Source organism: Arvicanthis niloticus, unplaced genomic scaffold (genome assembly GCF_011762505.2).
Source record: "Arvicanthis niloticus isolate mArvNil1 unplaced genomic scaffold, mArvNil1.pat.X pat_scaffold_1296_arrow_ctg1, whole genome shotgun sequence".
NCBI lineage: Eukaryota > Metazoa > Chordata > Mammalia > Rodentia > Muridae > Arvicanthis > Arvicanthis niloticus.
In genome coordinates, this window is record NW_023045285.1 from 10,057 (window position 1) to 36,602 (window position 26,546).

The 26,546-nt window shown below is 40.6% G+C and overlaps 1 protein-coding gene across 1 annotated transcript; it reads left to right on the forward strand.

Moving 5' to 3' along the window:
* On the forward strand, window positions 1-26,546 carry LOC143433949 (uncharacterized). The gene is made up of 5 exons (XM_076706263.2): window positions 1-89; window positions 23,529-23,655; window positions 23,852-23,912; window positions 25,178-25,515; window positions 25,600-26,546. Exons 1-5 carry the CDS (start codon window positions 75-77, stop codon window positions 26,544-26,546), a joined length of 1,488 nt encoding a protein of 495 aa, XP_076562378.2. The 5' UTR covers window positions 1-74.

A 26,546-nucleotide genomic window follows, 5' to 3' on the forward strand; every position in this document is an offset into this window, starting at 1 on the left:
AGGTGACTAAATTGAACCTGGAACCCTGCTACAGTGGATACGCTGGAGAGTCGCAGCCCCAAAGTGCTTCGAAGATGTTCCAGAGCCTGGTATAGTGGACGTTGATCCTCTGGTCTTAATTTTTTGGGAAGACTTGGAGCCCTGCTACAGGGCTTACAGCTGCCATCCTGTCTTCATTTTCTCCTCTGTCCAAGTGGAGGAATGTGCTGGGTAGCCTCTACTGCCCCCCCTTGTGGCTGTCTGCTATGTGTGTTGCAATTTGTTATTCTCTGACTGAGGAAATTAGACAGACTCCACCCTAGTCAATTTAGTTTCTAGCCACACACCTTGGGTTAAATCCTTAACAACAGGACCTAGATCCATTGACTAGTCCATGACAGAGATCTCTTCAAGACAGCATCCAGGGCAAAATCAGGCTCTGCCTACCTTATTTTAAAGGGTAGAAAGACAAAGACCTCATTTTCCACCTCCTGAACTACCCTCTGCCCAGTTCATATGTGACTGTAGTTTTGAACTTGGAGCTGTCATAAGATGGAAGTTCATTCTTCATCAAGTCTCACCAAATTAGCATATCTTCCTTGGACAAGAGGTCTTGTCTTGTTGGTGGCCATTTCCAGTTGTGTGGGACAATCTGCTTTTCTGTCTACCTTCCAGCTATTTTAGCCCCCTCTTTGGTAGCACTGGCCTGGGAACCCAGGGTTAAAGAAACTCACCCCAGGTCAGTACATCCTCTGAGCCCCCAATTACAGTGCTCTGAGCCAGGTGCCCTTCCTATTTTGTCCTTTCTCAGTCACAACTCCAACTCCCTCTTGTGGTGGCAGGGCCCTTGTGATTGATATGGTTAGCTCATTCATTTTCGGTTGTTACAACTTCCTCATTTATTATTGTGTCTGTGTCATAGTTGTCTTAAATTTTCAACATTTTATAGCTACAGTCATCTGAAGGAGCCTCAGTCGAGGGCGTGCCCTCATCTGAATGGCTGGTTGCTATGTCTGTGAGAGACAGTGTTGATGATTGATTAGGAAGGCTCTTCCACTGAGGCTGACAATATTCCTAAGCAAGTAGGCCAGTGCTGGATGAGAGAGCAGGCTGAGCATGAGACAGTGACCAAGCAAGAGAACAAGCCAGGAGACAGTGTTTGTCCATGCTTTTTGCCTTCAGTTTCTAATCTAAGCTCCCAAATGATGGACTGTGATCTGGCAGAACCATATACAACAACCACTTATTACCTGAGATGCTGTTGCTCAGATGATTCAATCCCACCAGCAGATTAGCAAGTTAGAACAGCAACAACAACAACATGGTATCAAAGGGTTATTTTGCTGTTGTACGGAATCTATGTTGTAGATTGTATTCTTGTGGACAAGTCAAATTTTGGTAAAGAAATATTGAGGAATTTTGGACAACCCATTACAAGTTCATATTCAACCACTGATTCTCTTTTATTACAACCTTGTGTAATATATGAAGAATTAAAATTTGAGGAAATACTCCTAGCATCATTATTAACATAGGTTATGTTTTATAAGGTGAAATGTGCATCTATTATGAGTTGGACAATATTCCACAGCCCTTCACAAAAGGATATAACTTGAGCCAGCTGTTTGCTTCATCAGACTGCATGAAGAGCAGGTACCTGCTGCTCCTACATCACATTTAAATCAGGGAGCAGGCATGGTTAGTGTAGTGAAGGACACAGTCTATTAGAGAGAAGTACACTTAGATCGTTATATATATATATATATATTTATATATATATAAATATAGATGGTCTTCTATATTTGGTAAATATAGCTTTTAGATTTGGCCTTAGTATTTAATAAGGTTGTTCAGTTTTCCTCAGCTGTATGCAGACCCTGCCATGCTGAAGTAAGCAAAGGGCTTTTTTTCCATCTGGGATATTGAGATACATCTATATATGACAAAAAGAATATCGGGAGTGAGAATTTATTTATTTATTGTGGCATTCTATTAAATCCCCTTTTTACATACTTAGAAAGATTCATTCTCTCTATGATTTGAGATATGTTTATCTACAGAACCTCTACTAATACAACTCTGGTTTTTCTTCACTTTTCCATTGATGAAGATGTGTTGGCTACCAATAGTGCTCAACTGTGTTTCCCTTATTATTTTGGCTTTCTTTATGGTTGATTGATAACTGTCATCTGGTGAAAGGAAGCTGCAGTTTCCCTGAGCCCAGCATGAAGCCACAAAATAAGTCTCTTGTTTCCTAAAACTCCTCTTTAGTGTTAATGGTGTTAGCATTCTGTCTAAAACTCTACCTCACAGTTATCTGATGACAGCCAGGTATCCAGCCCCCCACAGATTTAAGAGAGACAGAATGTGTTCTATGTGTGTGGAGGGGAGGTGTGGAGTAAAGGGATGTCTCAGCAGACTCATGCCTCAGGCTGAGGTATCTCTTCTCCCTGAGGGACCAGCCACAAGACAGTACAGTATAGAATATAGTTTATTTAGGACATGGGGAGGGGAGTTAAGAGGCAGAGAAAGGCAGAGAGAGGCAGAAAGTAGAGAAGTAGAGGCCAGGCATAAGCATGTGGAGAGAGAGGTGGGAAGGGAATGGGAGAGACTGGGGAATTAATGAACATAAGAGGGCAAGAAAAAGAGTGATCAAGATATCAATAGAGAGAGGAAGGGGTAAGCAGCCACCTTTATAGTGGGCCAGATCTATGTGGCTATTGCCACGTAATTGCAGAAAGGAGAATACCTAGCTGTTGACAAGTAACTCAGGTGGAGTTTAGATAGAATGCTAAAAAATAACCAGGACATTCTTCCTCCTGTGGGTCAGATTGATACCTCCATGGCACACTGAGTACTGGGCTATGAAAGCTGTTCACCTTGATTACAGGAAGAAGAAGGCAAGTGCTGTGAGGAAAGCTCAGGTAAGGTCTGGAGTCAGGTCCTGGTAGGTGCAGGATCATTGCTCTCAGAGGGGAGGAGCAGGCAGCTGAACAGCCAGAGCTGGAATGCTGGGTTCTCCCGCAGGTCTGGGTGGGGTGAGATTCCTCTTTGAAGACAGAAACAAATGCTGATGGAGTGCAAACTACTCCTGAGCTCTGGAAAAGGTCTGACCTTGGTCTGGAAGCACAATTTAACCTTGAGGAGTGGTAAGACTCACTGGCCAATCAAGGCTCCCAGGCAGACCTGCCAATCAGACAAGAAGGAGGGTTCTTCCGGGTGCCATTCTTCAAGTTCGAGTTTGTTGTGCAGGCTTGAATGGTCATCTGTGTCCTGCTCTCAGCTCTGCTGTGGGTGCTGTGAGGAGATCTCAGTGAGGCCCTGAAATCGAGTCATGGTGAGCACAGGATCACTGCCCTCAACGGGTAGGGGCAGGCGGCTGAGCAGTGGGAGCTGGGGTCCTGGGTCCTCTCTGGGGCTGCATGGAAAGCATTAGCCAGATGTGACCACCTGTGAGGTCCCTGGTGATGTCCCTCATGTGTTAGATCCGGAGGTGACCTCTGAGTAACTTCACTGTCATGGCTGATTCTGAATCTGCCCAAAGCATTTGGACCAGTTGCTTTCCTGTAGAAACAAGGGTGATTTCTCTGACTCTGCAGCACATGGGTCCAAATTCTTTTGTCTTTTATAGTATACATTAAGAAGACAGGTATAGCTGGGCAGTGGTGACTCATGCTTTTAATCCCAGCACTTGGGAGGCAGAGGCAGGGGGATTTCAGAGTTCAAGGCCAGCCTGGTCTACAGAGTGAGTTTCAGGACAGCCAGGGCTACACAGAGAATCCCTGTCTCAGAAAAACAAACAAACAAAACCTGTTTTTAAGAAGTCAGGCATAAATCTAACAGATCTGCTCTCATACATTACTTGTTTTTGTTTTGTTTAGTTTTTGTTGATTGTTTTGTTTTTTTGTTTGTTTAGGTTTTTTTTTTTTTTTTTTTTTTTTTTTTTTTTTTTTTTTTTTTGAGACAGGGTTTCTCTGTGTAGTCCTGGCTGTCCTAGAACTCACTCTGTAGACCAGGCTGGCCTTGAACTCAGAAATCCGCCTGCCTCTGCCTCTGAAGTGATGGGGTTAAAGGCTTGCACCATCACCACCCAGCTTGTTAATTTTCTTTATTACAGATTTTTCTATTGCTTTATTTTTTTACATTTAGTGTTTGATTATGATGTGGTAAAGGGACTTTTTTCCTCTCCAGTCTGTTGGGTGTTTTGGATGCTTCTTGTACATTAACAGGCATTTTCTTTAGTTTACAAAATATTTTCTTTATGATTTCATTGAAAATATTTTCTAGACCTTTGGGCTGATAGTCACCTTTCTCTATTCCAGTCATCTGTAGTATTTCCCTTCTCACATGTTGCAGAATTCCTGGTTGTATAGGGCCAGAAAATGTTTAAAATCCACATTTTCGGATGATGTATCCATTGTCGTATTCATCTTTAATGCCTGAGACTCTGTCTTCCTTTCCTGTTCTGTGGGTGAACCTTGTCTCTAGGTGTCAGTGCACAGGTAATTTCAATGCTCTGCTCTCAGGGACTTAGCAACTGCTTAAGTCATTCCCTGCCTCCATCACCTGCTGCTGTTGTCAGGTGTGCTTTATATACACAGACCACCAGCTATACAGCTCGCTCTGTTTGTTCCCTGTCTCTGTTCTCTTCACATGCCCCTCTCTATTCTCTTTCTATGCTCTCATGTCTCTCTGCTCCCTGTCTGTCTGCCTGGTCCTCTTGTGCATCTCTATCCCTTCCCCAGATTCTCACTCATCTCCCTGCCCCCAAACAACCTCTTTTGTACCATATCTGTTGCATTTTAATTTCTCAGGACCTGCTGTGATAGGATAGCTTGGACTTTTTGCTGACATATTTTTCTGATTGTTATTTATTATATTCCAATGCTGGTGTCTAGGCCTCTGGGTTTGAAGTGACTATTGATTTGGTTGCTGATGTTGGATTTATCTTCTTTGGGTGGCAGTTTTGCTCCTGGGTTACTGTTTAATGTATGGATTTGCAGAGAGCCTTGGCTGAGTGCTGCCTCTTTTACTGACCTGTTTGTTTGTTATGTTCCAGAGGGAATGCTTGCTAATGTTGAAAGTTGGGAGAAGATGTGGGCAGAAAGAGATGTACTTAGTAATCTACAAGGAGACTTTGTCATTAGCAAGGTTAGGCTGCTTCTGGTGTTTAGTACAGTAAAATTGTGAAAATTGCATTTGGGATAAGAAATATTGTGGTAGATCTATGGAAAGTTTACCTTGTGTCCTTTCTGGCATGGCATGTGGGTGAACAGGAACTATCTGCCCAAGTGGGAGCTATGATACAACGATGAGGCAGGAAAGAAAGGGCAAGTGGGGATGGTCTGCAGTATCTTTAGAGGCATGCACAGGGGGAAAAGTAATTTCCACTAGTATTCTTTTCCAATGGTGATTACCACTGGTATTCTGTGCCAGTTGTAAGGGCAACTGATATTAGGGTTTGCAGTAACAGACAGCGAGGTAGGTCTTTGGATAAAGTACCTGTTCTACTGTCAGGCATGGCTTGCAGGTAAACAGTAGTATGTTTTGATATTAAGGGGCTTAGTCAAAAAGATGAGTTTATGAAGTCAAACCAACTCTGTTTTTGAGATTGCACAAAGTCCACTTGAGCAGACATCCTATGACAAAACCCTCTTATCAACAGCCAGTCAAGGTACAACAGCAAGGTTTAGCTACATATAGGTTAATAAATCTTAAAGAGGAAAAAAATAGGTTAGCCTACCCATTATAATTGTCAGATGGTTTTGTCCCCTGTTTTGTTCTTGCCAATTATTCCAGACATGCCATTTCTAAAAAAATTAAGTTGCTGACCTGTATGTTAATGCCCAATCTTGCTGTAACTACAGTAAATACTCAGGACCCTTAGACTTGGTCTCTCAATTTGGACCTGATGTGAGATTGACTGGTGTGAATTCTTGTTACTGAGCTCATAGTACAGACCTTTGTGTATTAGCATTGCAATAGGTTCTTGGTGGTCTCTGGGGTGCCAGTGACTTGGGCACAACCTCTTGGTGCATTGACTGGAACCCCAAAGCATTCAGAAATCCCAGCTGAAGGATTGAAAGGCTGCCTAAGATGAGTCATTGTTGCTGAGCAGTGGTGGTGCTCGCCTTTAATCCCAGCACTTGGGAGGCAGAGGCAGGTGAATTTCTGAATTTGATGCCAGCCTGGTCTACAGAGTTTGTTTTGGGACAGCCGGGGCTACAAAGAGAAACTTGGTCTCGAATAGAAAAAAAAAAAAAAAAAAAAAAAAAAAAAGAGTAACAAATGTGTTATTATTGTTCTTTGTGTTAGTTCCTTGTCTGTCAGACTTTTGTCTGTGTGCTTTGGTTTTCAGATTTTTTTTTTTTAAGTATCTGTGGAGGGAGATGACTAAAGTGAATGTGGGAGCACAGTATAGTGGATGCACTGGAGAGTTGAAGCCACAAAGGGCTTGGAAGAAGTTTCAGAGCCTGGTGTAGGGGATGGTGTGCCTATGGTCTTAATTTCTGGGGATGTTAGAATCTTGCTACATGGCTCACAACTACCTTCCTATCTTTATTTTCTCCTCTATACAAGGGTTGGCATATGCTGTACTGCCCCCTTGAGGCTATCCATTTTGTGTGTTGCAATTTGTTATTCTCTGAGGAAATGAGACAGATTCCATCCTAATCGATTTAGTTACTAGCCCCACACCTTGGGTTAAATCCTTCTAGCCCTATTGACTAATCCATGACAGAGAGCTCTTCAAGACAGCATCCAGGGCAAAATCAGGCTCTGCCTAACTTGTTTTACAGGGTGGAAAGACAAAGACCTCATTTCCCACCTCCTGAACTACCATCTATCCAGTTCATATGTGACTGTAGTTTTGAACTTGGTGCTTTCATAAGATGGAAGGTTGTATTGAGTAGGGCTAAATTTAAAACTAATATGCTGATTTCTACATTTTTATTTTATTTATATGTATTGTTCTCTTTTCCCATTTATTTATATATTCCATTATATCTCAGTTACTACCCCCTCCCCATTCCATCTTCCACAGTACCTCATACCTGACTCCTCTTTTCTCCCCAGGGAGTGTGGGGACCACTTGAGTATCCCAAAGTCATGGCATGTCAAGTCTCTGCAGGGTTAAGCACATCCTCTCCTACTGAGTTCAGACAGACCAGCCAAGTATGAGGAACAGTGTGGACAGACAGGCAACACCTTAAGGGACATACCCCACTCCAGTTGTTCGGGGAACCCACGTGAAGACTGAGAAGCACATGTAGTACATATATACTGGGGACCTCTGTCCATCCTGTGTATACTCTTTGGTGGGTGACTGAGTCTCTGAGAGTCTCCTAGGGTCCAGGTTAGTTAACTCTGATGGTCTTCTTATGCACCTCCTGTTCCTTTGGAGGCCATCAATCATTTCCCCAAGTCTTCCAAAGTCTCCCTGAGCCCTCTCCAGTGTTAGGCTGTGGGTCTCTGCATCTGTTTCAGTCAGGTGCTGGATGGAGACTCTCAGAAGACAATTATGCTAAACTTCTGTCTGCAAGTATAACAAAGTATCTTTACTAATGTCAGGGACTAGTGCTTGCCTTTGTGATGGGTCTCAAGTTCGACAGGGTACATTTTGTCAATCCCTCAGTCTCTGTTCTATCTTTGTGCCTGCATTTCTTGTAGACAAGACCAATTTTAGGTGGAATAGTTTTTGGTTTGGTTGGTGTCCTTAACTCTGCACTGGGGATCCTGCCTGGCTGCAGGATGTGGCCTCTTCAGGGTTCATATCTCACTGCTATGCATCTCAGCTAAAATCACCTCCATAGACTCCTTGGTGCCCTCCAATTTGTGGTCTCTGGCACATCCTATAGATGCCTCCACCCTTCCACCCTTGCCAGCTGCAGATTTCAACTCAATATTCTGTCCCTCTGGCCCTCTCTTTTCTCTCATCACACCTGTCCCTGACCCTCCTATCCCTTTCTTATCTGCTCTCCCATCCAGTTCTCTCTCTTCCATCTGCCTCTTATGACTGTTTTATTCCCACTTCTGAGTGAGAGTCAACCATGCTCATTTGGGCCTTCCTTGTTGTTTAGTTTCTTTGTGTCTATGGAGTGTAGTGTGGGTTTCCTGTATTTTATGATTATTATTCACTTGTAAGTGAGTACATACATGCATGTGCTTTTAGGTTTGTGTTACCTCACTTGGGATTATAGCTTCTAGTTGTATTCATTTACCTACCAAATTCATGATGTCCTTGTATTTAATAGCAAAATAGTATTTAATTTTAAAAATAACCACATTTTCTATATCCATATTTTGGTTGAGGGACATCTGGATTCTTCTAGTTTCAAGCTGTTATAAATAAGATGGCTATGAATTTTGTGAAGTTCCTACTCTAGGTCCCTTGCCTGTAGGTGTATGATTTTCTGCCTAACTCTTATGTTTGTTGTGAAATTTTTGAATAAATAAGTGTATTATGGCTGGGTGCATGATATGAATATCATGTGTGCTTCATCTTTACTGATGTCAGAAGATGGCCTCAGAACTCCTAATCATGAGGAAATAGAGGTGTTGGTCCACATGTGTATGCTAGAAATTTACCACCATTATGTGGAAGACGAGCATGGTCTTTCAACTCTTTTGCTATATCTCCTGAACTACATTCTTTATTTCTGATCAGCATATACATTACTGCTGGGCGTTGGTGGAGAACACCTTTAATATCAGCACTTGGGAGGCAGAGGCAGGCATATTTCTGAGTTCAAGGCCAGCCTGGTATTCAGAGTGAGTTTCAGGACAGCCAGGGCTATACAAAGAAACCCTGTCTTGAAAAAACAACAAAAAAAAACATATATATTACTAATATTTTCATCTGTCCATTTATAACTGTTTAACCATGCATTCCCTATTAGTAAAATTTAATTAATGTTGCTGTTTAAACTGGTTCACTTTTTGTTTATGCAAGATGAATACATAACTACAGCGAATGTCTAATTCTTTGTAGGAATTTCAGTAAAGAACTGTGAGTTCATTCTATCATTTTTGTTTCCTGGTTTATTTTTGTAACAGAGTGAGGTTGTTAACATGTAACTTTTGCTGTCCTGAAACTCATTGCATAGACCGTGCTGGCATCCATCAATGACATACACCTGCCTGTACCTCTGTGATTAAAGACATGAACAAATACAGGCAGCTTGTCCATCACCTTTGTAGTTAGTAATCGTTCATACAGCTTTTCAGATGTGTGCTCAGTACAGTTGATCGGTTTCCCCTGCATATCTTTCTCAATTGTCATTTGTGTTGCAAGGCTATATCCTATTCAAAGAAGACCAGAAGTGAGATAGTTGAGCCTTATATTTCAAGTTCCTTCTAAACTGACATGGTGATTATTATAATTTATGTCAGCAAATAAGTGGAGGAATCACCTGAATTATATGATTACATTGTCTAGGAAGCATACATTTACTTTGTAGTTATGTAAGAGGCTTTGTGTTGTACACATGTATGTGATATTTTAGGAAACAGTGAGTTTCGATGATGTGCACGTGAACTTCACTGCAGAAGAATATTGTATAATGATTGTAGTTTTCAAATATCCTAAACTTTGTGGATTTAGCATAAAATTTCTGTATTTCTCCTGATGTAAACAAAATTGGTCCTTCTCTTTAAATTTCAACTTACATAAATGAGAGAACATCTCACGACAGTTTCCGTGGAAATTATATAAATACAGAATACAGTGAAGTTCCTCCTGTTGTAGGAACTTTTATTTGTGTGTCTGTGTTCACTCTATGTGTTTATGTGTGTGTATCTGAGTATTGTGTGCATTTGTGTGTGTGTTTGTGTGTGTGTGTGTGTGTGTGTGTTGAGCTGTGTCTGTGTCAGTGTGTGTGTGTCAGGGTATGTGTGTTTGTGTGTGCATGTCAGGGTATGTGTGTTTGTGTGTGCATGTGTGTTTATGTGTGTGTGTCTGTCTGAATGTACTGTGCGTTTGTGTGTGTGTCTGTGTGTCTGTGTGTCTGTGTGTGTGTCAGGGTGTATGTCTGTGTGGGTGTCTTTCTTTATGTGTGTGTGTGTCTGTCTGAGTGGGGTGTGTGTGTTTGTGTGTGTGTGTCAGGGTGTTTGTCTGTGTGGGTGTGGTTTTTATGTGTGTGTCTGTCTGAGTGGGGTGTGTGTGTCTACTTGATGGCAGCTGTGCTGGGGATTTTTATAGTCTGTGTACACACAATATGATAGATCCAGATGTGTTAAAGGAATAGATATATCAAAGTCACAGAGGGAGATATGTACGACAGATTCCCTCATTCCTAAGCTTTCTCAATGGATCTGCATGTAATCCATAACTCACACAGAATATTAGTTCCAATCAGCATCTTGGGTGTTTTTCTTTTCTTTTTTCTTTTTCTTTCTTTTTTTTTTTTTCTTTTCCTTTTTTTTTTTTTTTTTTTCGAGACAGGGTTTCTCTGTGTAGCCTTGTCTGTCCTGGGACTCACTCTGTAGACCAAGCTGACCTCGAACTCAGAAATCTGCCTGCCTCTGCCTCCCAAGTGCTAAAAGGCATGAGCCACCACTGCCTGGCCAGGTGTTTTTCAAGGGTCCATTTTATGTAATTCAAATTTTCTGGTTTGCAATTCAGATCCTCTGGTTTGCATGGCCACCACAAATGCCTGAGCTACCTTCCTTATCTCATTTGAAGAAACGGTTGTATGTCAATGTGTCTTATATTCCTGTGTTTAGCCTTTCCCATTCTTCAGGTTTCTCACAAGTTCTCCTGTCTTTCCATGAATCTATCACTGGTGATGCTGTGACAAAATTAATATGAGTGGGCTGGAACTGCAGTCACCTTTGAGAGGATATCTGTCCTTTTTGGTGTTTGTACAATGGATTCTTCTAGATTGTTAAACTGACCAAAGGGGTGATATAGAAAGAGCAGCAGTTATGGTGCCTCAGAGAAGAGTCCTTCTAAGGGGACAAAATAAAACAAAAGAGATGACAAAGATTATAAATAAGACAGTCATGGAAGGCAGCACACATGGAAGGATTCTGTTAGGTGAGTCAGGTAACATCCACAATACACAAAAGCCAGACTGATAGGACCATCATAATTTCTATTCAGGATATAGTTAAGAACATAATTAGGGCAGCATTAAGCTTATTATAGGAAGAAAATAGGCAAGAGTCCCAACTAAAAAACAATGTCATGCTTTGTATTGGGTGTTAGAAGACTGATATTTTTGTCCTTCTTGTAAGGCTGTGCCCTTCTCCCAGCCCTGAGCAGGCCTGAGAGACCTTGTTTACCACAACAGACCAAGTGATAGGATCTAGGTGGATTTACCCACCTTAGCTTCACAGAACACAGAAGCAGAACTGCCCTTGGGCTTGCCTTGAGACATCTCTGGCCATGACCAAAAATGGATTATGGATTAACTCATTCATCTCCAGCTGAAACCAGGAGGGGTTTGGGGTTGGGCTTTCCCCTTTAAATTGAGAGCTGAACATTAAAGCTTAGAGCCTTGATCAGAGAACTTTGTCTTGGCTTCATCTCTTCTCGCCCTCCGTCCCCTTTCATTCCCATCCCCACTTTCAGGTGAACCCAGTTGATTCATGGACACAGGCAGCTACATAAGGCCAGTAGTTTGGTGAAATAATATTGAGGAATTTTGGACAACCCATTACAAGTTTATATTCAACCACGGATTCTCTTCTATTACAATCTTGTGTAATATATGAAGAATTAAATTTTGAGGAAATACTCCTAGCATCATTTTTAACATGGGATATGTTTTATAAGTTGAAATGTGCATCTATTATGAGTTGGACAATATTTCATAGCCCTTCACAAAAGGATATAACTTGAGCCAGCTGTTTGCTTCATCAGAATCCTGCTTGAAGAGCATGTACCTGCTGCTCCTACATCACATTTACATCAGGGAGCATGTATGGTTACTGTAGTGAAGGACACAGTCTATTAGTGAGAATTCCTCTTTGATAGTGAGATGCTGTTCTATAGTTAGTAAATATAGCTTTTAGGTTTGGCCTCAGTGTTTAATAAGGCTGTTCAGTTTTCCTCAGCTGTATGCACACCATGTCATGCTGAAGAAAGCAAAGGGCTTTTCTTTCATCTGGGATTTTGTGATACATCTATATATAACAAAGAGAATCAAGAGTGGGAATTTATTTTCTAAATAACATTTCACAAGATCAAACATAATTTTTGAGGACTCTTGTCCCTTCACTTGCTAAAGAGACACACTGCATTCTGAAAGTGATCACACTTTACATATGCCTGCTTAAGATTACACATTTAGCAAAATCAACTTCTGTTGACCTTCTGTTAAGGTCCATTGAAATTTCTTGTCTAGGTTATAACTTGATCTTCTGATGAATCTCTGTATATTCAAGCTTTTCTTTGTACTATTTTTCCTCTTAGTGAATGTTACTTGATATACTTGCTTGGACTGAGTGTGACTTCCCATAGAAGCTCTGAGGGAATCATCCCTGTATTTTGACTCTCCTCAATGTACACTGGACACAGGATAGGATAAAACTTAGATTATAGCCAGTTTGTCATAAATGTTGATCTGAAGACAGATACTTTAATCCCATTAGGTATTTTCCAAAATTTTATGACCTAAGTGCCTTAAATACCTCATTTATTCCTTCAGAACTTCCAATGGCTTTGTATGCTTTCTTTTCTTCTCACTTGGGAAATTTCCATCGTAATCTATATATAACTCCCTTATCAAAACCATTTACATCTTTAGATCATTCTAACATTTTATAAATGTTAATACCATAGCCTACAATAGGCTTAACAAAAAATTCACAATCTATTGTGAGAATATTTATTCAGGGCTGAGAAATAAGCAATTTATATTCCTTCTTTCTAAGTTCTCAGTGGCACCACATTTCAAAATTATCATAGTTCACTCTAGGATAACACTGAAATAATTCATTTTACATACAAAAAATTGACAGAGTGTTTCTTCTGAGACTGTAGACATCCTGCAATCAGTCACATTAAAAATACTTTCCTCAGTACATCTGGAGACAACTTTATATTACCTAAGTAGTTATTACCTTTCCAAGTTGTACAGATACTGGCCAGCCATGTCATTTTTCTTGATAGAGGTTTTTTGATAGAGGTTTGGTAACATTTAAAAAGCCCTGGTGTGATTATTTTAATTTAACCGAGCTAAAGATATGAAAATGGCTGTGGTTTAATTTAGAAGATAAGATAAGCCCTGTGCTGGATCTGCCTATCTTTGGATATTTATCTGTTTTTAAAGAAGATTTACCAAATATAAATATCTTTTAAGTTATTAACATGTTTATGCCTGCATAAAATTTAAAATATGTATATATCATAATTAAAGTCATAGATGTGTTAGTATTGTATGAGTGAGGACAATGTCCAGTATTAATAACATCTTCTGATCTAGGAGTAGTAAACTCTTTAAAACATGTTACCTATTCCAAGGAAAGATTCAGACCCATATTATCATTTTATATTTATTGTACCTGTGTGGATATATTGATTAAATATATTTTTGTCCTTTCATATCAATTGTTATTTTCATCAGGAACAAAATGAACTAGGGTCAAGTTAACAAGTTTAATTTACTTGCAATTCATTGGCTATTAAGTATATGATGTGAATAACAAACCATGTCTCATGTGTATATTCTATATATAATTAATAAAAAGTCAATTTTAATAAGCCATGAATTTGTGTCTATTGCTTCTCTGGGATTCCTGTTTCCAAATTTTCATTGTCAAGTGAAAACTTCACATAGAAATCTTTAGTAAGCACAGTTTTATGTTGGGCAGAAAGTAAACCAGTCTAGAGCAGAAGAATACTGAAGGGCATTTTATCTCAGTGGAAAATTAACTGCAGGAATAGCTGACAGTGAGACCCAGCATAGGGTAGCATAAATGTTCTCTGCTGGCAGCAGGCTGTGTGGCTCTTGGCAACTTATCTTTTGATTATCTGTGGGGTTCTGTGAATATCAAAGTCTTTGCTTCCTTTGCTAGTTTTGGAGGCAAATGGCTGGAAAAACTTTTAGAGTCTTTTGAGAAGTCTTTCTATAAATATGAGAGAAGCTATAAAAATGAGAATAAAATAACTATTAAGATATAAAATGAATACTTTTTGGCCTGATATTTCTTCTTTGTGTAATAGGGATAATATTGACACAGTGGGACTGTAGAGTGAAAAATTATAAAGGCCATTTTATGAAATATGTGTAGATTTCTTGCCTTACAGAACTGAAAATAAGATTTCAGGCCTTCACATTCCAGGTGAAGGACACTTGCTGGATTACATTCCTCAAGCCTCGCCCAAGGCAGGAAGGCATTCCTGATTACAGATAAAGATGCTACCACCTAGGTGGGGCCCTAGCCCTATAGCCGGAAAAAGTAAAGATAGCAATCTGAAATGGCCGGATAGGGCACAATGGCATGGTAAAAACCACATTTTTGAGAAGAATGCAGGGCGATTTCCACATGACACTAATCATTTAGAGTGAATACCTCTGAATTGTTCCACTGTTTTCATGTTTTGTATCTTTAACAACCCCATCCCACTCCCCTGGTTTGTGGTTTTTCCCTTTAAAACCCTCCAAGGACTGGCCGAGAGGGTCGGACCTTGACTCCAGCGCGAGTACCTGGTCAGACCGCTGGCTGCCAGCTCTTTCCCTAATAAACCTCTGCTGATTGCATCCAGGTATGGTTTCTTGTGATCTTTGGGTGGTCGCGATTCCGGAGGCTTGAGGAAGGGTCTCCCGAGTATGGGGGTCTTCAGGACCATTAAAAATAATGGTGGCCACCTTAACCTTAACCCTGAACCTAATCCTATTCTAACCCTCACCTCTTAGTTTCCTAACCTCCTAAACCTAATTCTAAAAACACTTATCCTAACCCTAACAATGACTGTTTAATCCCCTAACCCTAACTCAAACCCTGCTTGCTGTGGGGCATATTTCTTAATTACAACTTTTGAAGTAAGAAACCCTTTATTAATCTTGCTCTTTTGAGATGTGCACATCCACCTTTAATCTGAGTTATAGATTCTTTTGACAACCTACATATATAAAGGAGTTTGAACAGGGTGGTGTGTTTTTTTCTGAGATAGGGTCTCTCTGTATAGTCCTGGCTGTCTTGGAACTCACTCTGTAGACCAGGCTGGTCTTGAACTAAGAAAACCCCCTTCCTCTGCCTCCCAAGTGCTGGGATTAAAGGCGTGGGCCACCATTGTCCGGCTAGGGCAGTGTTTTGTTTTTTGTACTTGCCCTACTTTTTTTTTTATAAAACAAAGGTGAATTGTTTGTTTCTTTGTGTTTTAAAACTGGTATTAGTAAGTACTTATTTCAGCCTGGCAGTGCCTTTAATCCCAGCACTTGGGAAGCAGAGGCAGGCGGATTTCTGAGTTCCAGACCAGCCTGGTCTACAAAGTGAGCTCCACGACAGCCAAGGCTATACAGAGAAACCCTGTCTCGAAAAACAAAAAAGCAAAACAACAACAACAAAAAACCCTGTCTCAAAAAACAAAAACAAAAACAAATTCCTTTTTGGGGCCATGTGTGGTGGTGCATGAATTCCAATGCTTGGGTGGAGAACACGGGAGAGCTCGAGGTCAGTGAGCTTGAGGTCAGCCTGGGCTCATAATTAGTTTTAGGGTAACCTACACTTCTTCAGTCAATGCTAACCAATAATCAATAATCAATTCTAATCAATAGCCAATAATGATTAATAATTGATGGCGCATGCCTTTAATGTCACTACTTGGGAGGCAGAGGCAGGCGGATTTCTGAGTTCAAGGCCTGCCTGGTCTACACAATGTGTTCCAGGACAGCTAGGGCTACACAGAGATGGCTGCTGACCTGAGACTACATTTCCCATAAGAACTAGTGCCAAAATGGCTGTTGGAGAACTAACTGCATATGTGTAGCAAACTCAATCCAAGTTTGAAGGCTGGCCTTCAAACTACATATCCCATAATGGCGCGAGGAAAAAGCAACATGGCGTCCGGCCAGAGACTACATTTCCCATGAAGGCTTGGGGCCGGCGCACTCACCACGTGTTTAGAGATCCCCTTGGAGCTGATTGCCTTCCCCACCAGCCCGGAGACCTTCACTGCCACTGCTGTGGTGATCCCGGAGGAGCACGGGGTCTCGGTGGCATCAGCGGGCTCCTTCTGACATCACAAACCATGCGACGTGATCCAATCACCACTGCCAAAGAACAGGGAGATGACTGGAGCTTCCAGGTACAGTGTCAGGTGGGTGGAAGCAGAGGTTCCAGGCTACCAGTGAGCATGTGGAGGCAACTGTGAATCTTAGGCAGGGGCATGACTGGAGCTGCCTTCAGTTACTGGCTGGCAGACCTATGGACACACCCCAGACTTGTATAAAGGAGAACTGTATCATGTTGGGCGTTATTATTGAAAAACCCCCAGAAGGGGAGACCCTCACTCTAGTCTTGGGAAATGGAGGCCAGCAAACAGAAAGAGGCTTTATTTCAGGAATCAGCCAGGCTGAGGTCAAGACTCATAATGAGGGGTGTTGATATCTAGGCCAGGGGGAGAAGGGAATTTAAATGAATAAAACACAAACCAGGGGTGTGAATGGGAAACCAAGAAAGAACATCATAAAAATAGTGAAAAGTCCCAACTCATTATTCAGTCAGTCATGTGGGAAACATCTTGTACATATTTTTCTCAAGAATGTAATCTTGCTCAACCATCTAATTTGTGGTCAGCCAGTTCCCAGAACAACCCAGCTGACCTGTATTTTTAGTTCTGCTTTCTTTGTGGTCAGCTGGTTCCTGGAACCTGGAGCTAGTGAACTGGCTGACCTGCATTCTTGGCTCAGCTCTAGGGGTCATAAAAACTTCCCCTACCCCTTATAAATTTTCATATCTTTCAATTTTCACCTGGTCATCGTTTTCATGTATTACCCAGCATTCATGAGACAGAGCCATGTAGATTTGAGTTCAAGGTTCATCTACAGAGCAAGTTCAAGCACAGCAAACTTAGGCAGTGAACTTGTTGAAAAATATGAAGCTGGTGATGATGTAATAGAAGGGGCCATGTTCCAGCCCCAGCAAGCAGAGGAACTCAGCAGCTTTGTCCATGTGGCTCTGCTGTTAGAGAAAAGAATAGAAGGGACGACTGAGACAATTGATGCTGGTTGGCTGTAGTTAAAAAATTAGTGGTGATGAAGAAGAAACCAGCATCACTGAGGTGAAATCTTCTGGTGAGTGTTTTCTGAGAGGACAAAGAAGCTGTGTTCCAGAGATAGCCAAGGTTGTCCCTTGTTGTGCGCCTGGAGTTGATCATGTTTGAGAATCACCCAGGTGGTATTGGTTTTAAAGGCATAAATGAATCTGTCATGCAGAGCAGCTAAGGCTTGGCACAGTGAAGGGAATGTACAAGAGGAAAACAGTGAATCTCAGTTGCAGGGGAAGAACCCAGCATATTGAAGATGTCAGTCCCATGGGATGAGCAGAAAGAACAGCAGCAGCAGTAAAGTGGAGTCAAGCAAACCTAGAGTGCTACAGAGGGAAGAGCTGGATAAGTGACCCAATCTCTTGTGTGGATCTCCGATACTAGAATAAGAAACTGTAATATTGCAGGGTGGTGGTGGCGCACACCTTTAATCCCAGCACTTGGGAGGCAGAGGCAGGCGGATTTCTGAGTTCAAGGCCAGCCTGTTCTACAGAGTGAGTTCCAGGACAGCCAAGGCTATACAGAGGAACCCTGTCTCGAAAAAAACAAACAAAGAAAGAAACTGTAATATTGAAGTTACCTTTGAAACCCTACTTTTTTGAGATTCCAGAGCTGTGGGGTACCTGCTCAGAAAAACAGTTTCAAACAGTGCAGTAACAGATAGTGAGGTTGGTCTTTGGACAAACTACCTTTTCTACTTCCATGCATGGCTTGTGCATGAAGAGGAGCATGTTTCAATAATAAGGACCTCAGGCACAAAGATTAGTTTGTAAAGCCCAATCAATTCTGTTTTAGAGACTGCACAAAGTCCACTTGAGCAAATATCTTATGAGAAGCCCTCCTTGTCAACAGCCAGTCAAGGTACAACTGCAGGGTTAAGCTTCATACAGATAACTAATAAAACATACAGAAAAAAAGTTAGCCTACCCATCATGGTTGTCAGATGATTTTACCCCCTTGGTTTGTTCCTGCAGATTATGCCAGTCATGCAGCTTTTAAAATATTAAGTTGCTGACCTGTGTGTTAATGTCCCAATCTTGCTGTAACTGTAATAAATACCCAGCACCCCTAGACTTGGTCTCTCAGATTCGATCTCACATTAGGCTGACTGGTAAGAATCCTTATTACAGAGCTCATAATAAAGACCTCCATGTGTTTGCATTACAATAGGCTCCTTGTTGGTCGTTGGGGCCTCTGTGATGTGGACATAACATTTTAGTGCATTGACTGGAACCCCAAAACGCTCAGAACTCCCAACTAAAGGATTGAAAGGCCGGTTGTTAAGATGCACCATTGTTTCTATGTCAGTGGCTTGTCTGCCAGATTTGAGATAGTGTGCCTTGGTTTTCAGGTTTTTCTTGAGTATTGTGGAGGGAGATGACTAAATTGAACCTGGAACCCTGCTACAGTGGATACACTAGAGAGTCGCAGCCCCAAAGTGCTTCAAAGATGTTCCAGAGCCTGGTATAGTGGATGGTGTTTCTCTGGTCTTAATTTCTGGGAAGGTTAGAGAAGACTTGGAGCCCTGCTACAGGGCTCACAGCTGCCATCCTGTCTTCATTTTCTCCTCTGTCTGAGTGGAGGAATCTGCTGGGTAGCCTATACCGCCCCCTTGTGGCTGTCTGTATTGTGTGTGGCACTTTATCATTCTCTCACTGAGGAAATGAGACAGACTCCATCCTAATGGATTTAGTTACTAGCCCCACACCTTGGGTTAAATCTTTCTTAACAACAGGACCTAGACCAACTGACTAGTACATGACAGAGAGCTCTTCAAGACAGCATCCAGGGCAAAATCAGGCTCTGCCTACCTTATTTTAAAGGGTAGAAAGACAAAGACCTCAATTTCCACCTCATGAACTACACTCTGACCAGTTCATGTGTGACTCTGTAGTTTTGAACTTGGAGCTGTCATGAGATAGAAGGTTGTTCTTCATCGATTCTCACAAATTTAGCATATCTTCCTTGGACCAGAGATCCTGTCCTTTGTTGGTGGCCATTTCCAGTTGTGTGGTACAATCTGCTTTTCTGTCCACCTTCCAGCTGTTTTAGCCTCCTCTTTGGTAGCACTGTCCTGGCAACCCAGAGTTAAAGATGCTCACCCCAGGTCAGCATAGCCTCTGAGCTCCCCATTCCAGTGTATTCTTCCCTGCTCTAAGCCAAATGCCCTCCCTATTTTGTCCTTGCTCAGCCACAACTCCAACTCCCTCTTGTGGTGGGAGAAGCTCCTGTAATTGATATGGTTAGTTCATTGGTTTGGGGTTATAACAACTTCCTCATTTATTATTGTGTCTGTGTCATAATTGTCTTAAGTTCTCAGCATTTCAGAGCTACAGTCATCTGAAGGATCCTCAATCGAGGGCGTGTCCTCATCAGAATGGCTGGTTGCTATGTCTGTGAGAGATAGTGTTGATGATTGATTAGGAAGGCGCCTCCACTGAGGATGGCAATATCCCTAAGCAAGTGGTCCTGGGCTGGATGAGAGAGCAGGCTGAGCATGAGACAGTGACCAAGCAAGAGAGCAAGCCAGGAGACAGTGTTTGTCCATGCTTTATTTTTGTATATTTTATTTACATTTCAGATGCCATCTCCTTTCCCCATGCCCTTCCCCAAGAAAACCCCTATCCCATGCCATTTATTTTATTTATTTATTTTTTGCTTTTATACACTTTTTAAAAAAATATTAATTAAAGACATTATAAGTTTGGTAATGCTGAATCAGAAGTGTAACCCAATACTCAACCTAGATATATTAACTATTTTTGACTGGTGGAGACATGTGAACATTTGCCTCCATGTCCTCCCCCTTCTCTCTCTCATCACCTAGCTTCTACTCTCCTACTTCTCCTCCTCTCCTTACTCCTTCTCTTCCTCTCGGTACTCCTTCCCACCTTAGTTTCTCTTACATATCACCCTTCCTGTTTAAAAAAAAAAACTTTTCTCTCAAAATACAATTAGAGCATAATTATGCCAGTTTGTACCAGTGAGGTACAAGATAGTCCTAATACCCAGTCCATCATTTTGTTGACTAACCAAAACCTCTGTCATCTATCCTAACTAAAACACTTAGTTCTGAACCTGGATTTTTCCTTGGCTTTAGAATGAATGTCAGCTGAAAACCATCCACTCAAAACTTTTCTCCCAAGGTAAATAGCCAGGATTGGCTATGAGACCATAGGTCTTCAACCCCGTCATAGATCCAGAATGGCTGAGTTAATTGTCTATACTTTTTGCTTTCAGTTTCTAATCTAAGCTCCCAAAATGATGGACTGTGATCTGACAGAACCATGTACAACAGCCACTTATTACCTGAGATGCTTTTGCTCAGAGCATTCAATCACAGCAGCAGACTAGCAAGTTAGAACAACAACAACGTTATTTTGCTGCTGTACAGAATCTATGTTGTAGATTGTATTCTTGTGGACAGGACAAATTTTGGGTAGAAAGATTTTTGGATTGGTTGGGGTCTTTAACTCTCCATTAAGGATCTTGCCTGATGCAGGATGTGGCCTCTTCAGGGTCCATATCTAACTGCTATACATCTCAGCTAAGATCAACCTTAGACTCCTTGGTACTTATTTATGGTCTCTGACACATCCTAAATGTACCCCCTCCTACCTCCTGCCAGCTGCAGATTTTGATTCATTTCCCCCTCTAGCCCTCTCTTGTCTCTCACCACACCTGTTGCAGGTTCTCCCCGATTTTCCCTTTCTTATCTCTCCTCCCATGCAGTTCTTTCTCTTCCTTCTGCCTCCTATTATTGCTTTACTTCCCCTTCTGAGTGAGATTCAACCATGCTCATTTGGGCCTTCCTTGTTGTTCAGTTTCTTTGTGTCTATGGAGTGTAGTGTGGGTTTCCTGTATTTTATGATTATTATTCACTTGTAAGTGAGTACATACATGCATGTGCTTTTAGATTTGGGTTACCTCAATCGAGATGATAGTTTCTAGCTGTATCCATTTGCCTGCAAAATTCATGATGCCCTTGTATTTAATAGCTAAATAGTTTTTCCTTTTGTAAATACATTTTCTATATCCATATTTTGGTTGAACAGCATCTGGATTATTTCCACTTTCAAGTTGTTATAAATAAAATGGCTCTGAATTAGTGGAGTCCTTACTTTAAGTCACCTGCCTTTACAGAGTTCCTCCTGTATCTCCTGTTGGTCCTTTGAGAGGGTGTGATCTCCTGGGAATCCATGACGGTGCATCATGTCTCTATTGGGTTAAGTGCATCCTATTCACTGAGGCCAGACGTGGCAGCCCAGTTATGAAAACAGATTCCAATGATAGACAGCAGCTTTAGGGACTGATCCTGATACAGGTGTTGTAGGACCATCATGAAGACTGAGCTGCACATCTGCTACTTACAGGCCGTCAGTCCTTTGTCCACCTGTGAGTGTTATTGTTTTTGTCTCAGTTTCTTAATGGCCCCAAGGGTCAAGGTTAATTGAGTCTGCTGGTCTTCCTGTGGAATTTCTATCCTGTTCAGGGCACTCAATCCTTCCCCCAACTCTTCCATCAGAGTTACCAAGGTGCATGCAATGTTTTACTGTAAATCTCTGCTTCTATTTCAGTCAGCTGCTGGGTGGAGCCTCTCAATGAACAACTATGCAAGGCTCCTGTGTGGGAGCATCACAGAGTATTCTTAATAATGTCATAGACTCAAGCTTGTCCATGTTGGTCTCCAATTGAATGAGTTTTCATTGTCCACACCTTCAGTCTCTGCTCCAGCTTTATCTTTGCATTTCTTTTACACTGGATAAATTTTGTTCTGGGTGTCTCCAGTGTTGTGGTTGAATCTGATCCTTCAGCTTTCTTCTCATGCTCCCATACATTCCCCATTTGGACTCAGTCCCTAATCACATAAGATACTGTGCACACATTTGCCGTTCAATGCTATGCTATTTTGCAAACCTGGTGGTTTTATATTTTTAACTTTATTCATTCTGTTTTTGATTTTCTAGAACAAAATTCTCTTAAGCAATTCCTGTTCTGATTGTAGATATAGAAACCACATAAGCCACCTGACATGTTTTTGTTCAATAAGCACATGATTTTTTGCTGCTCTTCATCCACCTCTTTCATTTTGAAATTCAGCCAAATGCATAAATTATATTCTATTTCTCCAGATGGCTTCTGCTCATGTCATCAATATTATCTGATGCTTCAGATTCATTGAATTGCAGGTGTATGATGTTCTGCCTCTTATGTTTGTTGTGAAATTTTTTAATAAATAAGTGTATTATGGCTGGGTACATGAATATGAATGTGTGCCTCATCTTTACTGTTGTCAGAAGATGGCCTCAGAACTCATGATCTTGAAGAAATGGACAGGTGTTGGTCCACATGTGTATGCCAGAAATTGACCTCCATTATGTGGAAGACCATCAAGAGCTTTCATCTCCTGAGCTATAACTCCTGAACTGCATTCTTTATTTCTGATCAACGTATACATTACTGGTGGGTGGTGGTACTGCACGCCTTTAATCCCAGCACTTGAGGGGCAGAGACAGGATTTCTGAGTTCCAGGCCAGCCTGGTCTACAGAGTGAGTTCCAAAGCCAGCCAGGGCTATACACAGAAACCCTGTCTCGAAAACACACACACAAAAAAACAAAAAACAAACAAAACAAAACATATATATTACTAATATTTTCATCTGTCAATTTTTAACTGTTTACACATGCATTCCCTTTTCATAAAATTTAATTAATGTTGCTGTTTAAACTGGTTCACTGCATGTTTTTCAAGATGAATACAGTACTGCAGTGAATGCATAATTCTTTGCAGTAACTTCATTAAAGAACTGTGAGTTCATTCTGTCACTTTTGTTTCCTGCTTTATTTTTGTAGCAGAGTGAGTTTCTTAACATGTAACTTTTGCTGTCATGAAACTCATTGCATAGACTGTGTTGGCATCCAGCTCAAGGATATCCACCTGCCAGTACCTCTGCAATTAAAGACATGAGCAAATACACACAGCTTGCCCATCACTTTTGTAGTTAGTAATTTTTCATCCAGCTTTTCAGATGTTTGCTCAGTACAGTTGATCTGTTTCTCCCTGCATATCCCTCTCAATTGCAATTTGTGTTGCAAGGCTATATCCTATTCTAAGGGTTCAGGAGTGACACAGGTGAACCCTGTTTCAAGAGTTCAAGTGTCAATATTTCAAGTTTCTTCTAAACTGACATAGTGATTATATTATAATTTGTGTGTCAGAAAATAAGTGGAGGAATCACCTGAATTATTTGATTATATTGTCCAGGAAGCATAACTTTACTTTGTATTGATGTCAGTATCAGGCTTTGTGTTGTATACATGTATGTGATATTTTAGGAAGCAGTGAGTTTCGATGATGTGCATGTGAACTTCACTGCAGAAGAGTGGAATTTGCTGGATCCTTCCCAGAAAAATCTCTACAAAGATGTGATGCTGGAGACCTACTGGAACCTCACTGCTATTGGTAAGACTGAATTTTTTTTTCTTCTCAAATTAAGGGAAAAATGTTTCTGGGTTACTCATGATCATCTCTTATTTCAATAGAGAACAAGTAATATTGAGTTGAATAAATCAGGTTTATTGCTGTGAAAATTCAGAGTAACTTGAATTTTGCCTAATTCCAATACCATATCATTGATTTTCTTGTACCTTAGTTTTAGGCTATAATTTGGAAGTCCATCATACTGAAGAACAACATCAAACTTCTAGACGTCATGAAAGGTATTTTTTGGGGGGAGGGGGTTTCAAGACAGGGTTTCTCTGTGTAGCCCAGGCTGTCCTGGGACTCACTCTGTAGACCAGCTGGCCTCGAACTCAGAAATCTGCCTGCCTCTGCCTCCCAAGTGCTGGGATTAAAGGTGTGCACCACCACCACCCGGCCATGAAAGGTAATTTTAATGTTTAATCGAATACAAATATGCTTGTGAGGAAATTTTAATATGATCTGGATGCTCTAAAGGAAAGCAAGTGTGTAAAATATGAGTCATTTTATTGTAGCTATGATTATAATATTCTCCCAAAACTATGTACCTCCATGTCAGTTATCTGATTGGTGTTTGCAAGGCATTTCTGTAAGCAAGAAGAGAAGGAAACAATGCCTTAAGAGATTCCTTTAATTGATTTGTATCTCCATTAGAGCTGTGTTGTGGAACTACCAATTTGTATAGTCTCATAATATTTAGATGTTGCACATTGAATAGTGATAAACATGTATCCATAACCTTCTAATAATCAAATAGTCCATGATAAAGGTGGTGACACTCATATTCTTATAGTGAAATTTTTAAGTTTATTGTTTTGTCAGTTTATGAGAATCATGAATTTTGTTTTGGAGAAACATTAGTCATGTCTACAATGAACAAAAAGTCAATCCATGTGAATTCAATGTGGAAACACTTCATTTGTTCTGCTTTTTTAATGGCGGTATCAATTGTCAGAATGGATGAAACCATGTGAGCATAGGGATACTAAAAAAAAACAACTTCTGTCTATTTCAGAACAATGAGAAGATATGAAGTATTCTGCCTTTGGTAGACTTTCTGAATATGATAGGTGTTTACAATTAATTGGTTTTCTGACTTTACCCAAATTCACACTGCAGAAAATCTTTATGGGTACTAGAAGTTTGCAGTTCTTCTGTTCATCCTGTTTCACAGTGCTGTTGTGGTGTGATGCACACTACAGGAAAAACTAAGAATGCAGTCAGAGTTTTAATGCTCTTAGTTGTTCCATTTTATTTTGACCTATGAATGCATCATGTAGAAATCTCATATAGAAAAAGGATGTTATAAATGTGAGCCATGTAGTAAATACTCTTACCATCACAGGTATTTTCAAGTACAACCATGAACATCAAAGTGATAAAAGCATAAGATCTGAGTGTTCTTTATTATGAGACCAACTGTAAAATTGATTCATAATGATAAAATGATTGATCAGGCTAATAAATGTGGTAAAGCTTTCACATGTGCCCATTACTGTTGCAGGCATGAAAGAAGTCATACTGGAGAGAAGCCTCATGAATGTAACCAATGTGGTAAAGCCTTTTCATATCACAGTCATCTCCAAAGACATAAAAGAACACGTACTGGAGAGAAGCCTCATGAATGTAATCAATGTGGTAAAGCCTTTTCACATCACAGTAATCTCCAAAGACATAAAAGTACACATCTTGGAGAGAAGCCTCATGAATGTAATCAATGTGGTAAAGCCTTTTCAAAACACAGTCATCTCCAAAGTCATAAAAGAACACATACAGGAGAGAAACCTTATGAATGTAATCAATGTGGTAAAGCCTTTTCACAACACAGTCATCTCCAAAGTCATAAAAGTACACATCTTGGAGAGAAGCCTCATGAATGTAATCAATGTGGTAAAGCCTTTTCTCGTCACAGTAGTCTCCAAAGACATAAAAGAACACATACTGGAGAGAAACCTTATGAATGTAATCAATGTGGTAAAGCCTTTTCACAACACAGTCATCTCCAAAGTCATAAAAGTACACATACTGGAGAGAAACTTTATGAATGTAATCAATGTGGTAAAGCCTTTTTGCAACACAATAATCTCCAAAGTCATAAAAGTACACATCTTGGAGAGAAGCCTCATGAATGTAATCAATGTGGTAAAGCCTTTTCATGTCACAGTAGTCTCCAAAGACATAAAAGAACACATACTGGAGAGAAACCTTATGAATGTAATCAATGTGGTAAAGCCTTTTCACAACACAGTCATCTCCAAAGTCATAAAAGTACACATACTGGAGAGAAACTTTATGAATGTAATCAATGTGGTAAAGCCTTTTCGCAACACAGTAATCTCCAAAGTCATAAAAGTACACATCTTGGAGAGAAGCCTCATGAATGTAATCAATGTGGTAAAGCCTTTTCGCAACACAGTAATCTCCAAAGTCATAAAAGTACACATCTTGGAGAGAAGCCTCATGAATGTAATCAATGTGGTAAAGCCTTTTCATGTCACAGTCATCTCCATATTCATAAAAGAACACATACTGGAGAGAAACCTTATGAATGTAATCAATGTGGTAAAGCCTTTTCACAACACAGTAATCTTCAAAGTCATAAAAGTACACATCTTGGACAGAAGCCTCATGAATGTAATCAATGTGGTAAAGCCTTTTCACGTCACAGTAGTCTCCAAAGACATAAAAGAACACATACTGGAGAGAAACCTTATGAATGTAATCAATGTGGTAAAGCCTTTTCACAACACAGTGATTTCCAAAGTCATAAAAGAACACATACTGGAGAGAAACCTTATGAATGTAATCAATGTGGTAAAGCCTTTTCACAACACAGTAATCTCCAAAAACATAAAAGAACACATACTGGGTAG